The sequence below is a fragment of the Primulina eburnea genome, chromosome 3 (genome assembly GCF_022965805.1).
Source record: "Primulina eburnea isolate SZY01 chromosome 3, ASM2296580v1, whole genome shotgun sequence".
In the NCBI taxonomy this organism is placed as follows: domain Eukaryota; kingdom Viridiplantae; phylum Streptophyta; class Magnoliopsida; order Lamiales; family Gesneriaceae; genus Primulina; species Primulina eburnea.
The window spans coordinates 1,925,633-1,940,020 of record NC_133103.1 but is presented as its reverse complement, the minus strand read 5'-3'; the positions used below and the strand labels follow the sequence as shown (position 1 = coordinate 1,940,020).

At 33.5% G+C, this 14,388-nt stretch overlaps 3 protein-coding genes across 4 annotated transcripts; 1 reads left to right on the top strand and 2 right to left on the bottom strand.

Moving 5' to 3' along the window:
• Positions 1-863: 863 nt before the first annotated feature.
• LOC140828620 (expansin-A7-like) lies at positions 864-2,019 on the bottom strand. Its single transcript, XM_073191556.1, has 3 exons — positions 1,851-2,019; positions 1,403-1,712; positions 864-1,197 (listed from the first exon to the last, which is right to left on the bottom strand). Exons 1-3 carry the CDS (start codon positions 2,017-2,019, stop codon positions 885-887), a joined length of 792 nt encoding a protein of 263 aa, XP_073047657.1. The 3' UTR covers positions 864-884.
• Positions 2,020-3,085: 1,066 nt separating this feature from the next.
• On the bottom strand, positions 3,086-7,262 carry LOC140825215 (PGR5-like protein 1A, chloroplastic). Of its 2 annotated transcripts, none has more exons than XM_073186857.1 (10): positions 6,933-7,260; positions 6,226-6,341; positions 6,049-6,145; positions 5,851-5,951; positions 5,499-5,555; positions 4,564-4,640; positions 4,221-4,272; positions 3,890-4,000; positions 3,716-3,813; positions 3,086-3,309 (listed from the first exon to the last, which is right to left on the bottom strand). In XM_073186857.1, the coding sequence occupies exons 1-10, from the start codon at positions 7,123-7,125 to the stop codon at positions 3,240-3,242; spliced, it is 972 nt and encodes a 323-aa protein (XP_073042958.1). In that variant the 5' UTR covers positions 7,126-7,260; the 3' UTR covers positions 3,086-3,239. The 2 variants fall into 2 exon arrangements, 1 of the variants encoding a protein (XP_073042958.1); XR_012116590.1 differs by having other exon boundaries at positions 3,308-3,443; positions 3,650-3,813; positions 6,933-7,262.
• A 4,311-nt stretch (positions 7,263-11,573) lies between these two features.
• Positions 11,574-13,058, top strand: LOC140825214 (AT-hook motif nuclear-localized protein 24-like). Its single transcript, XM_073186856.1, has one exon. The coding sequence runs from the start codon at positions 12,043-12,045 to the stop codon at positions 12,880-12,882; it is 840 nt and encodes a 279-aa protein (XP_073042957.1). The 5' UTR covers positions 11,574-12,042; the 3' UTR covers positions 12,883-13,058.
• The last annotated feature ends 1,330 nt before the right edge of the window (positions 13,059-14,388 follow it).

Genomic DNA, 14,388 nt, shown 5'->3' with positions numbered 1-14,388 from the left:
TATATCAGGCTACACAAGGTAATTAATTAATTAAACTATAAATATAATTTTCTCTCTAGAATTATATATTTTAAAAATTATTTAAATTGAGTTGGTTTTTTATATAAATAAAATATATATCATAAAATCTATCTTTATGCGCATAAATAAAGTACATTTTATATTTCAAGACCACAAATTTATAAAATAATGGAAATATAAAATCTTTAAACTTTAAATTACATCCTAAAAAATATTAAATTTATTTTTTATTATTGGGTAATCTGATCGGACAGATATTACTCGAATTAAAAATAAATAAATAAACAACAGCCAGGATATATAAATCGAATTTTAACTGATAGGATTTAGAGTAGGTCTCTTGTGAGACGGTCTCACAGATCTTTATCTGTGAAACGGTTCAACTCTACCGATATTCACGATAAAAAGTAATATTTTAAGCATAAAAAGTAATATTTTTTATGGATGACTCAAATAAGATATATGTCTCACAAAATATGACCCGTACGAGCGTTTCACACAAGTTTTTGCCTAGGATTTAACTAGGTCGAATAGTCATCATCTCGCATCCAAATTTTAAATGCATTTATTCATTATATATTTTCTGGCATCAATATAAGCCCAACTCACAAGATTTTTTTTTTTTTGAATATATGAAATGTACTTACTGCGTCTTTAACATAATATATAAGAATGTACGTGTTATATTGTATTTAATTATAATTAAATAATACAGAAGCAAAATTAGGAATGTTTCATTAATGTGGTTTCACATTTTTATATGCACCACCGACGGCGGGGTGGGGTGTACAATCCCTCCAAAGGGATGGTGTCGGGCCCTTTATTTTATTTGCAAATGTTGTATTTAACTTGAATATATTATATTAATGGAAGTTGAGATTGGTGGAGTAAGTCATTCCGGCTTGCCAATTTGCTGGTGCGACATTGTAAGCAATCACGGTTTCGTGGTTAGTGTAGGAGGTTATCTTGAAAGAAAGGGATTGGCCTCCAAGTGTGGCGAATGCTTGATACGATGCTCCCCAGTTGTGGCTCATGCTTATCCAACCAGTCTTGCTCCCCTTAACCGCCATGCTCGAAACGTCACCACCTCCGGCAACGTTCATCACGTACACCAGCAGCCAGTAGTCGTTGCCTTGGAAGTTGAATCGGAGGCCGCCTCTTCGAACACATGGCACTCTACAACAAATTAAGCAAATTATAACCCAAATTATCCTGCGAAGAGACATCCAATTAGATTTTTCTAGGCCCTTTGCATGCTCTATCCCCTACTAAATCCTCGTACTTTTATTATGTTCTATCGTTCCTATTTCCTAACCATTTGGATTAATATAAACCGTGAAAAACTCCATGCAATAATGATTCATGGATATATTTTATGTACCTTCGGTACGTGACAGGTACGATGCCAGCCTTCTGCTGTGCGATCTTCGAGAAAGCGGCCGGAGACATGTCGAAGTGTGTGCGTGGTGGGTTACACCAGCCACCGTTGTTGGAGGGCAGCCCCCAGTTGGGTGGGCAGAGATTGGTGGCGGTGATGGTGGTGTAGCCCTTGTAGCACCACTTGGACTTCACGCACATCAGCTGGAAGCATTGCCCGCAACCGTACCCGTTGTTAAATAACACCGAACTCAACGCCACCGTTTGCGACCCGTACCCGCTACTGTACACGTTCCCGTAACCACAGGCTCCACCTATATATCCCGACCAACCCCATATATCATAAATAATTGAATAAATAGATAGAGTATTATGCCAATTTTCAAATATTTATTTAGCACATGATGCATGCAAAGCAAACACGTAAAATCGTAGTTAGTATATAAACTCACCCATTCCGTTCCCGGAATTGTCTCCGTAAAATGTAGCATGAGCAAGTTTCCAAGCACTTGGTCGGAAAACAGGTGTCGAAATATTCCGGCAGACATGAGTTGCTTTGCGGCCGCGGCCAACATCAAAGAAGAAGATAAGCAGGCGCCTATGATGAAGCAAAGAAACCATGGTTCTTTTCCGTTCTGTCTTGTCCAAGTTGACTTGAAAATGTAATATTTATACAGATCAGAAATAGATAAATGAAAATACAACCTTAGTGACCATCACGAACTTGTTGCTGTTCAAGTCAAAGTGAATTTAAATATTTTATGAATATAAAATTTAATGTGGATTTTGAGCGTTTCAAAAATAAAAATGGACTTATTTTGGTATTTGTGAATAAAATTCAATTATTACGTACGGCGCGTTAGCACAAATATTCAAGATCTCATATAATGAATGCGGCGGTACTGGGTTGTTTACTGCAAGATGGAACTTGGTTACTCAATTAATCAAGTTCCAATATATGTCACTCAAAGGTTATTATCCACGGCGACATAACACACCCTCTCACGCCCAGGAATGAACATCGGAGGTTATTATGACCAAATTGGACAGACGGTCTGGCCTATTATAGGCAGTCCAACACTACGGTGGAACCCGGGCTCTGATCCGTAGGACTTGGACTAATCAACTCCAAAAGTAGCTCAGGGAGGGGATTGTCAAGCCAATATGCCACTCAAAGAACGAGTGGGAAATACACATTCTCTCTTGTTCCGTTATTTTCATAACGTAACTTGGAGTCATTTATCAATAATTACTAGATGAAAAAATAATGGGTATATTTGATTTTTTTTTTCTTTAGATCAAATATTCGGTTTCATTTTAAAAAAATGTTTCCGTTTCTTTTTCTTGAAAATTGATGTACACTTTCACATTATTTTCTTATAAACATTTTTCATCACATTTCATTTTTATATTTTTTGGCAGATTCATATTGTTTTCATTTGAACTTCGCATCTTTATCAAAATAATCTCAATAATAATGTTTTATCATAATCAAATAAATTGTGTTTTTAAATTTTATAAAATACACCAGATTTTCGTAAAAATATATTTAAAATTAAATAAGTTGACAAATTCGAGCCGAAATTGGAACATTTGCTTGATGTAATTCAAAGTAAACTAGATTCATTTTCTGAACAATCGATTCGGTCAAGTTTGTTTATTTATCTTGTTGTGAGCATAGGCAAGATAGAGCAGCTACATATAAACACACAAAACTATTAAGTATTTGCCAAATATACATCACTTTAAAGCTGAAAACTCCTCTCTAAATATTGTATATCCTCACATATACATAATTTGTACATTTTCTCTTCTTCCAAATCCATAAATCCGCTTGAAACTCATGCCTCACTTCCTTCAGGCAATGTGATCAATCGTGTCTTCGAGTCGTAGATCATCTCCGTCGCACAACTAAACAATGTTTCATAGTCAAATTTCCAGTCGAACCGTGAATCGATGTAAAAAATTATCCCAAAAACCATAACCAAAACCGAATCTAAACCACCAATGAGCTCTGGTTAATTTCAGTTCTGAAAATAAGGAACCTGAGAAATATCCTATATTTATTTCTTTGTCTTAAATATAAAAATTAATATCTATATGTTTTAACATACTTGTTACATAGTTAGATTCGATTAGTTTAATTAGTTCATAAGCTCGTACCATAGATAATATTCTTTACCGAAAAATTTAAAGGAATAAATGGTTCGAACAGAAGCAAAACCAAAACCGCTGGTTTTGGAACCGTAACCTGAGACAAACACCGGACAAGTAATATTGTCATAGCTAGAGAAAGACACAGTATCATCGAACTTACTTTGCACATTTTACTTTGTTGGTGGCACCCCCACTTGATACAGATAGTATGGTACCAAAGAATGAATTGTTTTCTGTGCCACAGTTTGGGCAGAGGCCCTGAAATATTAAATTTAATAGGTTTAAGAATTTGTAGGGCGTGCTTGCGAATTTCATATCTTTATTCAAATCTTACCACCAAGATCAAGAAATCTTTCACAATGAAGTTTGTGAGCGTGAAAGACAACCATATTATTGCGGGGATAGCTGCAAACCATGTGAAAATGAAACTGAAGGGCTCTGGCAGCTGCAAAGATAATGCATTTAGAGTTTATGCAAGAGAATATCCCACTTAATGTAGATCATCCGAAGCATCTGAACATTTATTATAATTAATATTCCAGTTTGAGCAAGCTAAGGAACATAGTGTATAATGCTGTCAGATGCAGACAGAAAGAGCTGTTTCCTTTTATCAAATCTGTTATCAAGAACACAAAAGGATAAAAAAAATTGTACTACTTTATCACCTCTAAAAGATAGGTGATTTCGAATCCCGTCAGATCATCAAGAAAGAAAAACCTAAAAAGGACAGTATGGAATAAGTCAGTTAGTTATCACAAGTATGTTATGATCTTCACTGGGAATAAAATGACAACACCAGGGTAGGTATATTAGAATCCATAGTAAATAGAAATGCTGTAAATGAAAAGTTATCTTCTTGAACTTCATTAATTGTTGTCAGCAAGAATTCTTTTCGAATGCTATCATCTAGTAATTCATAAACTACATAATTGAAGTTTCCTTTGGGTCAAATGAGAGCCGATTTTGCAAATAAAAATAACATTCATGCCAATTTTTGGTGTCACTTACAATCCCAAGGCAACAACCGCTGCTGGTACATTCAAAAGAAACATTTTGAGGTAGTCAACAGAAAGGTCGCTATAAACCTGCATGAAAAAGAAACAAATCCAGTTAGAGAGCACAAATGTGCCAAATTACCAAATTGCAATTGCATCCATCACATCTTCTACCATAGAACAAGGTTAAATACAGATGCCAACATACTATATTGCTAAACCACGACAACAATACAATGGAATATGAAATCACTCATTCAATAAACATAGAGAAGTCGAGAACCACAAGGAAACAATCCAGTTACAGAAGAAGAACTGAACTGAGGAACTATGTTTCCCAGATATAAATGTTATCTAACGGATAAATCGTATGAAGCACCCATATAATATTTCAAATTCGCTAAAACAGACCTAAGAAAAATCAATTAACTAAAACTCATGCATTCTTAAATTTGTAGCTGAAAACTGACCTGTGAAAAATTATTGTGAAAAACTCGTATGTTTCTAAAATTGCAGCCGAAAACCACCTCGAAAATGAATGAGCTAAAATCTCTACTACTCGATAAAATTCAAAGATTAAAATCTAAATCAAAACTCAGTGAGTTAAAACACATATTTCTCCCTCAAAAGCTAAGGCTCGTCAAGTGCCTAATGGAAACTTCAGTTTCCTTAAATGTGTCCGAGTAACACAGAACCAGGTCATAAAGAATAAAAACCTAAGATTACACTTGGATGGATGAATTGTAGATGAATATGAGAAGTTGATTTCAAATAACAAACATATTGGATGTATTTGAAATCCCTCACAGCTATCATTGAAAGAAATTATATAACTTGACATGGAGTGGATTTAGTTTTGTCTCTCAAAGCTTCATCATCTCAAATCCATCCATCCAAGCACAACCTAAGGGTAAATATAGGAAAAACATGTGAGGCAAAATAACCAACCTTTCTACTACGAAGACTGCAACGAGGACCTTCGACCACAATTTCACTTCCATCGATCTACAGGACGTTAATAGAAATGATAAATGGAAGTAATGTAAGGAAGGCAGGAAAAAAGTGAGATATTAGAAAGTATCACTTGAATACTCAAAAGATATGGATAGTCATATAATATGATAGAAGTTAAACAACATGGGTTATCTCGGATGATGACTCGTTCAAGTAATGAGATATAGTGCGAGAACATATTTTACTTTCTTGATGAAATGTCTTTTAAGAAATACTGATCAAATAAATAGCACAGTCGCCGATTTAAAATGTGTTCTTCACTTTCTGAAGTTAATTCTCAACAAACCTTAAGTTTCTGTTTCAGTTCATCAAACTCTTTGTCTGTCAAAATTGGTTCCCCAGAAACATATGCCATCGAAGCTTCCAAAAACCTCTGTTCGTCAGGACCTTCATTACAAAAAAATTCATTAACAGATTACACAACCCGTTTAAATTCAAATATGTCAAAAAGTAGCAAGTCTAATAAGGGGTGGAAGTTCTGTACTTAGCATGACAACACTGCTCCCCTCCCACATTAGTTCTTCCTTGAGGTTGTCAAATTCCTCGTTTGACATGGAGGCTTTTCCTTCGTAATAGAATGCCTGCAATAAATCAGCAGATGAGTATTCATAATATAAAGTCGACAAGCAAAAAATCGGAGGAGAAAACCTTCAACCATCACCTGAAGTGCTTGAAGAAATTCTTGTTCCATCTCCCCAATAGTCTTCTTTCGTTTTCTATCTAAGCTGCAATAGGGCAACACATTGCTGTCAACCACATCATCTTCTTGGGCCTGACCTGAAGGGAACATGGGATTCAATAACCTAAACATCGCAAGTATTCCAAGGTCCAAATCTTGCCATCAGAACAAGAAATCAAGAAAATCTACCAAGTCTATGGCACGCTAAAGAGATTTTCACAGTAAATACATGCTTATGATTTGTCGATACAAGTCCCAAAGATGACCAATGAAACAGAAAGAATCATAATTTGTTCAAACTGCACATGGCAAGTGCCAAACCGTAAAAGTCTTCTCTTATAAAACTGATACAACTTTTGAAGTCCAGTGGTCATTAACCATTAGCCATGTCTCTGTTGATTTTAACAAATTTTGTAGACCTATAATTTTCACTCCTGTATCTTTGATTTCAACAACACATGGTGCTTCAGGCTGGGATATACTCATACACATCTCCATGATTGAATTCATCTCTTGCCTTGGTCGGTTTTTTCACAAAGCAGCTGTTTTCTTTCACAAATATTATACAAGTACCGAAAGATAAGCAGGTACCATATTCTTCTACATATAAAATTCATATACTACCAACAGTAAAACCGAACGCCTAGAAACTAATTACATCGTCATTGGCTCGAGATCAGAATCCTGACCTGGCTTATCAGTAGTGGCCTTGGCGGAAACATCCAGTAGTCTACGTTGAAGGGACAACTTAGCGGCACCGAACTGAATCGAGTGAGCTCCTGGAGCAGAAGACGGTAAGGAAGAAACCGAAACGAATGGTTTCCTAATGTGGGCCATTAAAAATCTCGGCTTTGCCACGGTGAACCCGAGTTTGGAAGCCATTTGCGGCGGCGGCTTTGGAAGGATCCGAATTCAGAGCAGGGAACTGAAAAGAAGTAATCCATCCGAGCTAATGGGGGCTCCTTGAAGAAGGTAAGGCGATCGAAGAATGAGTGGACGGAAACAAAGATATGTTGTCTTGGAAAATCTCATGCTTTGGTTGCTTCTTTATACTTCTTAATAATTTTAATCACTTCAAAATTACATTGGACAAAATAAATTAGAGCATATCTCTTGTCAGATGTGAGATGATGTCACAAATCTTTATTTTCAGACGTTCAACTCTATTGATATTCACAATAAAAATTAATAATTTTAGCATAAAAAATAATATTTTTTCATAGATGACCTAAATAAAATATATGTCTCATAAAATACGACTTATGAAATTGTCTCGTACGAATTTTTGCCAGTAAATTAATTGACATATATTTAACTTATTAACATTTTTTAATTAAAGTTTCCAATAAATAATAAATTCAAATAATATCCAACGAAGAGTTTCATGATTAGTTATTATCTGAAAATATAAGTATTTAAATTAATATGAATAATAATAATAAATCTCCAAATATCCCAGTGTCAACTGATATAAAATACAATTTTAATAAATAATTTTAAATTTGTGGCTTTTATAACTGGATGAGAGTAGCATAAATAATTAAAAAAAAATTATTTCAGTACTACCTTTTGCTATTTATCATTCTTGTCCTTTTATATGAATCATTGATGTATATTTTGTCATTTACTTCAAAATAATCATAATAATAAAAATAATAATAGATATTGAAAAAATGCTTAGAAATATTACAAAATTCTTGATCACGTGCTTATCACGTGAATTCTTTTGGCGATATTCTATCTTTTAAAGAGTAGATGAGATTACTCTCATTTCATTTCAACGGGTAAGATCTTGTCACACATATAATTTCAAAAAAAAATAGGTCCTAAATATATATGGGCAAATCTTGATCATCCATCTTATCGTGGAAATAATAACCACATGAGTAGGATGTGACAATAAAGAGAAAATCTGGCACAATTGTTTTGCGGTCGTGCTTCGGTTTGCTTTGCAAGAAAAGGGGTGCCAAAATTAATATCGTGTATTATATCTGTACACGGTTGTGTGTATAATTTTTTACAATTAATTTAATTTATATTTAAATTAAATCATATCATAATTTTAAAAAATAAAGAAAAATTAAAATGCAAATTTAAAATAATGAATTAAAAAAACGTGAAAACCAGTGATACGGTCCGATATGGGTTCGTTTGACGCTAACCAAGGGGTACTGCCCCAAGCCATTCATTTTTTGCCACGTGACATTTATATTTTTTTTTTTGTACAACACAAGTTAAATGAGAATTAAATTATTTTTGTAGAATTGTCCTGCAAACAACTTCTTGATTATTTTTTATCTATTAAATAGTTTTTTAAAATAGTTTTCCAAATACATTTCCAACTCTAAAAATATTTTTATAAAATAGTTCAAATATTTTATAGTTTTTTCGTAAAAATTTTTATAAAATATTTTATAAGTAGTTTGCCCATCCACAAGCTCAAATTATCATCAATTTCACATAATTAAACAGAAACAAATCCCAAATTGCTTAAAACAAACACAAATATCTACATTATATATATAAAAAATTGTACAGTGGCAAATATAATCCTCATCTAGTCACCTTCCTTGATTCAATGAGATGAGGTTGTTTTCGTCTTGAAAGACAAGAACGGGAAATGAAAGGTTTTTTGTGGAGATAGAACTTGCTTGATTTAATGAGAGAGATTGTTTCAGAAATTTAAAATTAACAGCATAAGCTTGCTTGATTTCATGATTGAGTTTTGTTGTACAAAAAAAAAATGGCAAAAACTTGTGTGAGACGGTCTCACGGGTCGTATTTGTGAGACAGATCTCTTATTTGGGTCACTCATACAAAAGTATTACTTTTTATGCTAAGAGTATTACTTTTTATTGTGAATATGGGTAAAGTTGACCCGTCTCACGGATTAAGATCCGTGAGACGGTCTCACATGAGACTCACTCAAAAAATATATATAAATATCATGTGGCAAAAAATGAATTGTTTGGGCAGTGCCCAACCTCCGATATGGAACCTGCATATGTAAATTAATATTGTCCACTAAGCTGCAAGGTCTTTGGAATATAAATAAATTGACATTTTATTAATACATGACACAAAGTTTTTTTTATACTATTAAGAAGAAACTTAATAAATAATAATAGATCAGTGCATATAATTTTTTTTTATAATTAATTTGATTTATATTAAATAAGAGTAATATCATATGACAAAAGTAATGAAGTTTATACCACAATTGAAATTATAATTTTATAAAGGAGGATCATATTATATCTGTAAAAATAACTAATATTTGATATAATTAAAAAAAAGGAAAAAGAATAAAAACAAGACTATGACATTATTTTTTGTCTCTATTATATAAATTTTTAATAATAAATAGTAATAGATATACACAATTAAATACTATATTTTTTATACAAAAACTTTAATAACCTAAACATTAGAATAAAAAAGTTTTCTTTTGCAAATTTTGTAGGAAATTGTAACTTATACAATTAGGAAAAAAGGAAACACTTAATATATTTGAACTGGTTAAAATTTGAAATATAACTTGAAATATATTTATTTATATATATATATATATATATATATATATAAATATATTATCTTATTTTATCTTATCTTATGATATCTCATGAATGGGCTCACCACTGCCCTTGGCCCATATCTAGCCCAAAAGGAAGACATGTTCATCAAGGGTCCATGTATTCTTCTATAAATATCATATTTGAGCGTATGATAATTCATTCACTATATTGTTTTCAACAGCACCCTTAGCTGCTCTCCTCATATATCCTCAGTCTCTTACTTGAGTGTCAGAGGGGCTACGCCAGGACACCCTCCTGGCCTCCTTTTAGCGATCTTATTTGTGATTTCAGGCTCAGGGTAATTTCAAAATCTGCGTCTGGACTAGTTACACTTACTAGAAGCAGATCCTAAATTTCCTGTGAGTATCATCTTATAACAAACAAAATAATTTTATACTTGAAAAAAAAAATTTATATGATTAGAAAAATAAGAAAATGTTATATATGGAAAAAAATGGGTATAGTAGGAGGTTTTAGTGATCAAAGGTCGTCGCTAGATGACACAAATTATTTCGTTTATAGACATATATAAATGCACCTTAGTGGTTCTTCTTTTTTTTTTTTTTGGAAATATCATTGTTGGTTTTATATTTTTGTTTATTTGCGATTTTGATTCTTATATAATCGAATTTTAATTTTAGTACTGTATTTTTCGATTTATGACATTTTTAATCTTTTTTTTTCGTCTCAAGTACTCCTGGAAAAAACATTAGAAAAATATAACGAGATTGAAATTTGACAATATAAAAAATCGAAATATCACAAAAAAACAAAGATAAATGACCAAAGTGCGATATTTCCTTTTTGTTGGAGAATCCTCTCTCGTTTTAGAAAAAACGCGAGGATCATCTAGCTTTTGTAGGATAAAGTGCTTTAAGTTCCGTCGAGTGCAACACTATGTAGGAACCAACTACATCAATAAAATAAACACGGATAAGCTCATATTGAATAGACCCACGGATCGCTGGGGAGAAGACGTGTGGCTACTTGTCTTAGCTCTACTTTGAATGGCGTATAGAAGAAGATAAGACTTCAACCCGTTGAATTAATTGTGCCAGCTTCTCTCTTTATTGTTACAGAACTAGTAGACTTTGGTCCCGATTTAGATATTCATCGACACATTGAAGCCAATAAATTAAGTAGTTATGGCTTTGTATGGATAGACCAGCTAGGGCTAGCAATGTGCGAGAGTTGGATGGGATAAAAATGAAATGGATCGGTGTGATGATCGACCCTTCCTCGGGTAAAAATGGTGGTCTTTCCTTTTAACGGTTTAATATGTTGTAAAAGAATCCGCAAGCATGACTATATATCAGATTTGGGGTGGTTGATATTATAATATCAACTGCTGTGAAATATAAAGCGTGTTTTGCTTTTAGGTGGAAAACGTGTTCGTGGTAGCTATATTTTTACCTTATGCCGTTGAAAACTTGATCAGCTTGCACGTTGTGCTGCATTTTTTATTTCCTGTCGTTCCCATTTCAAGCTACGGTTTGTTTTTTGTCTAGATATGGAGGTTGTTGTACTTCCGAAAACATAAATGTTTAAAGCAAGTTTCTTGATTATTAACTGTTCCAAGTACGATTTTTCTTTTGTAATTTTGCTAGTCTATTTTGCAATTTTTAGTAATTTTCATCGTCTTTGACTTAAATAGCGATTTATCCTGTACTTTGTTTGAAATAACATCCCAAAGGTAATACATGAGAAGTTGATGTAAAACATTGGATCCCTCGAGATAACAGACCATCAATCACCTTCAAAGTATTAAAAATGAAAGAAGCTTCAAGCTCACGGTAGACGAAGAAAATGAGGAGGTCGAGCCATTTGTCAAACATATGGACAAAAACAATGCAAGTTGAACTTTTCTAGCTTGAGGTGTGAATAGAAGATAGGTGCGCACATGGCAAGTGTGTGTACAAGTGTGCTTGAATGTGTGAGAGAAGAAAGACAACTTTGATCAGAATTAAATGTTTGAATTCGGATTCAGACTACCATTTGGTGGGTGACAACCACAAGTACTCAATTTCTTCTCGTTTTTTGCGGATTCATCCGAGTCAATAAAATCAGCAAGAAAGTTGTGAATGGTACAGTGATCCAGAGAGGAAGTAGCCCATATCTACTTTTTTTGTATATTTTGGATTTTTGAGGTCCGAATTGATTCATTACCAGTCCCATCTTTTGAATATTTGTAGCTTTTGGTTAAGGGCCGCAAAGTATTAAACCGATGGATAACCATTCTCTGCCGCCTCCATTCCACGCTAGGGAATTCAATTTGCAGCATCGTTTCCATCACCACAGCCAAAACTCCGAAGACGAGCAAAGCGAAACCATTGAAAACGGCCTGAACATGGGACAGAAGCGAAACCGCGAGGAGGGAAATATTGACTCTGCCGGAAAGGATGGCGGCATAACGGCCGGAGGCGGGGAAATGTCCGGATCAAGAAGGCCTCGGGGACGACCCGCCGGTTCCAAAAACAAACCGAAGGCACCGGTCATCATCACCCGTGACAGCGGCAACGCGTTGCGAACCCATGTCATGGAGATATCCAATGGCTGCGATATCGTCGAAGTTGTCTCCGACTTCTCCCGCCGCCGCCAGAGGGGTGTCTGCATTATGAGCGGAAGTGGCTACGTGGCGAATGTAACCCTAAAGCAGCCTACCTCCCCAAGGTCGGCAGTGACTTTACAGGGTCTGTTCGAGATCTTGTCGCTGGCGGGATCGTTTCTACCGCCACCTGCTCCACCTGCAGCCACCGGGCTTACTATATATTTATCCGGCGGTCAGGGGCAGGTGGTGGGAGGCACTGTGGTGGGGCCGCTGCTTGCGTCTGGCCCGGTTATTATAATGGCTGCTTCATTCAGCAATGCTGCATATGAAAGATTGCCGCTTGAAGAAGAAGATAACGCTGTTCAAGTTAAAGGAACCTCACTTGGATCTCCGCCGCGGCCGCAAAATCATCAGCAGCACCAAATTTCAGCTGACCCTTGTTTGTTTCAAGGTACGCTAACCTCCGATCAGATGCCGACCGAGCCATTTTGGTCTACCGGCCTCTCACCGTTCTAGCTCAAATTCAACCAAGGTTGGCTTCATTTTGTAACTTGTTTAATAATTAATTTGGCCTTATCAAGAATTAATCCTAGCAAAACAAAACTGTCAAGATTAAATGAACTTGTTGACGTTTTCTTGTGGTTTATTCTTTTTAACAAGAGTTATTACCATTTACTTTTCCCTTTTTCAAATTTCTTCCTCCGACTAAATCCTGTATTGGATTTATCTATTCTACTGGATCATCAATACATGATATGTTCGAATATGGAAAACAATTATTACCAGTGAAGCAGCATAGCCTCACTCTCATGTATTAAATGCAATGCCAATTTAGTGTTCAAAGAATTTATTTTTTTTTTTGAAAAAATAAATAAATTATTACTATGATAATGAGTTCAACGTATCTTTATATGCGTTCATACACACAGAGCTGAAACATTCGTAAACTCTTTTATTTATGATGCTCATTCTGCCACATCAAGCCGAAAAATCACATTCATTAATCCACAATTCAAAAAATCCAAAACAGTTTTTTTAAATGTCTTAAAAAAATCTATTTATCATATGAATTATATATTAGATAAATCGGATGTTAAATTTATAAATTAATTAAAAAAAAAGCCGACAAACTAAAATATGTAAACAATTTTTACAAGAATTCAAAGACAACACCGACAGCGGGCCGGTCATGGTGTGCGAGGAAAGAGACCATGGTGGTGGAATCGAGTATAGTTGGTTTCTTTTGAACTTTTCTTTGTTGTTTACCAAGACTTTTCATCTATATTAGTGATTTTTGAAACACGTGTTTGTATAACTTTTTTTATAATTTACTTTGATTTATATTTAAATTGAAGTAATATTATAATCGTAAAATATTAATGATGGTTGAATTGTAATTTGAAATTATTACATTTAGTGATTTGATTTTTTTATATTTAAATGAGAATCATATCATGATTGTAAAAATTAGCGAGAAATTAATTATAATTTTGAAATAATGAATAAAAAAGAAAACAAAAAAAAATTAAACCATGACATTAAATATTTTCTATTACTAAAAAAGGTCATATTGGGTTGGTAGTTTTTTTTAAAAGAATTGGAAAACGAAACCAGATCAAATTGAGCATGGCTCAACCCAATTTAATTTTTTTAGCTATAGAGAAAATAATAATAATAATAATAATAATAATAATAATAATAATAATAATAATTATTATTATTATTATTATTATTATTATTATTGTGTCATGTAAATTAAGATTATGAAGAATCAGGATACAAGGCACAAATTTGGGGTCTTGGACTGACTTTATATATATATATATATATATATATATATATATATATATATATATATATATATATATATATATATATATGTTTCAAATTGTAATTATGATCTTAATTAATTTTTATAATTATGAAATTTTATTTATTTAATTATATATCAAATTAATTAAAAAATACAACTAACACGTAATTAGCATATTGTTGCACGAGCAATTTTTTTTAAAATTATAT